The 581-nt window shown below is 54.7% G+C and overlaps 1 protein-coding gene across 1 annotated transcript in view; it reads left to right on the forward strand.

The window, feature by feature from the left end:
- Positions 1–8: 8 nt before the first annotated feature.
- The window catches only part of LOC119589325 (protein kinase C-like), a 47,848-nt gene continuing 47,275 nt past the window's right edge, over positions 9–581 (forward strand). Inside the window, exon 1 of the mRNA XM_037937946.1 lies at positions 9–545. Within this exon, the coding sequence (XP_037793874.1) occupies positions 192–545 (354 nt within the window). The 5' untranslated portion in view covers positions 9–191. The remainder of the gene's footprint in view (positions 546–581) is intronic.

Here is a 581-nt window from a genome sequence, read left to right on the forward strand (position 1 = left end):
TCCCCGCAACACAGCCACAGCGAGTGACGTCACACCAGCGTAATGGGCACCAGTTTTATCGAATGGTGTTGAATGGGTGACAGTACGGTCGGCCTTACAGTCACTTTTGCCCCATTTCCCTATGCACTACTGGGACCTATTGGTGAGGTGAGACGGGGCTTGTGAGCACCTGAGCAGAGAGAACACGGGCGATGTTCACGGGCAGCCTTAAAGTGAAAATATGCGAAGCTACCGATCTCCGCCTTACCGACTGTATGACCCGCTATGTCGGAGTAGCAGGGGTAGGAAAAGGTCCTCAAGACCAAACCCTGGATCCTTACGTGACGCTGGAGGTGGACGAGGTACACTGGACCAAGACGCAGGCCCGACAGAAGACCTTTACGCCCATATGGAACGAGAGCTTTGAGCAAGACGTGATGGGCGCCGTCCAGCTCGGCCTCAAGATCTTCCATGACTCCGCGGTCGGCAACGATGACTTCGTGGCCGACGCTTCCTTGCTCTTCGAGGAAATATGTGCCGAGAACCAGACCCATGCCGACATCTGGGTGAGTGTCTTATCTTAGTGGTCCTTTTGGATTTTC

Source organism: Penaeus monodon, chromosome 25 (genome assembly GCF_015228065.2).
Source record: "Penaeus monodon isolate SGIC_2016 chromosome 25, NSTDA_Pmon_1, whole genome shotgun sequence".
Taxonomy (NCBI): Eukaryota; Metazoa; Arthropoda; class Malacostraca; order Decapoda; family Penaeidae; genus Penaeus; species Penaeus monodon.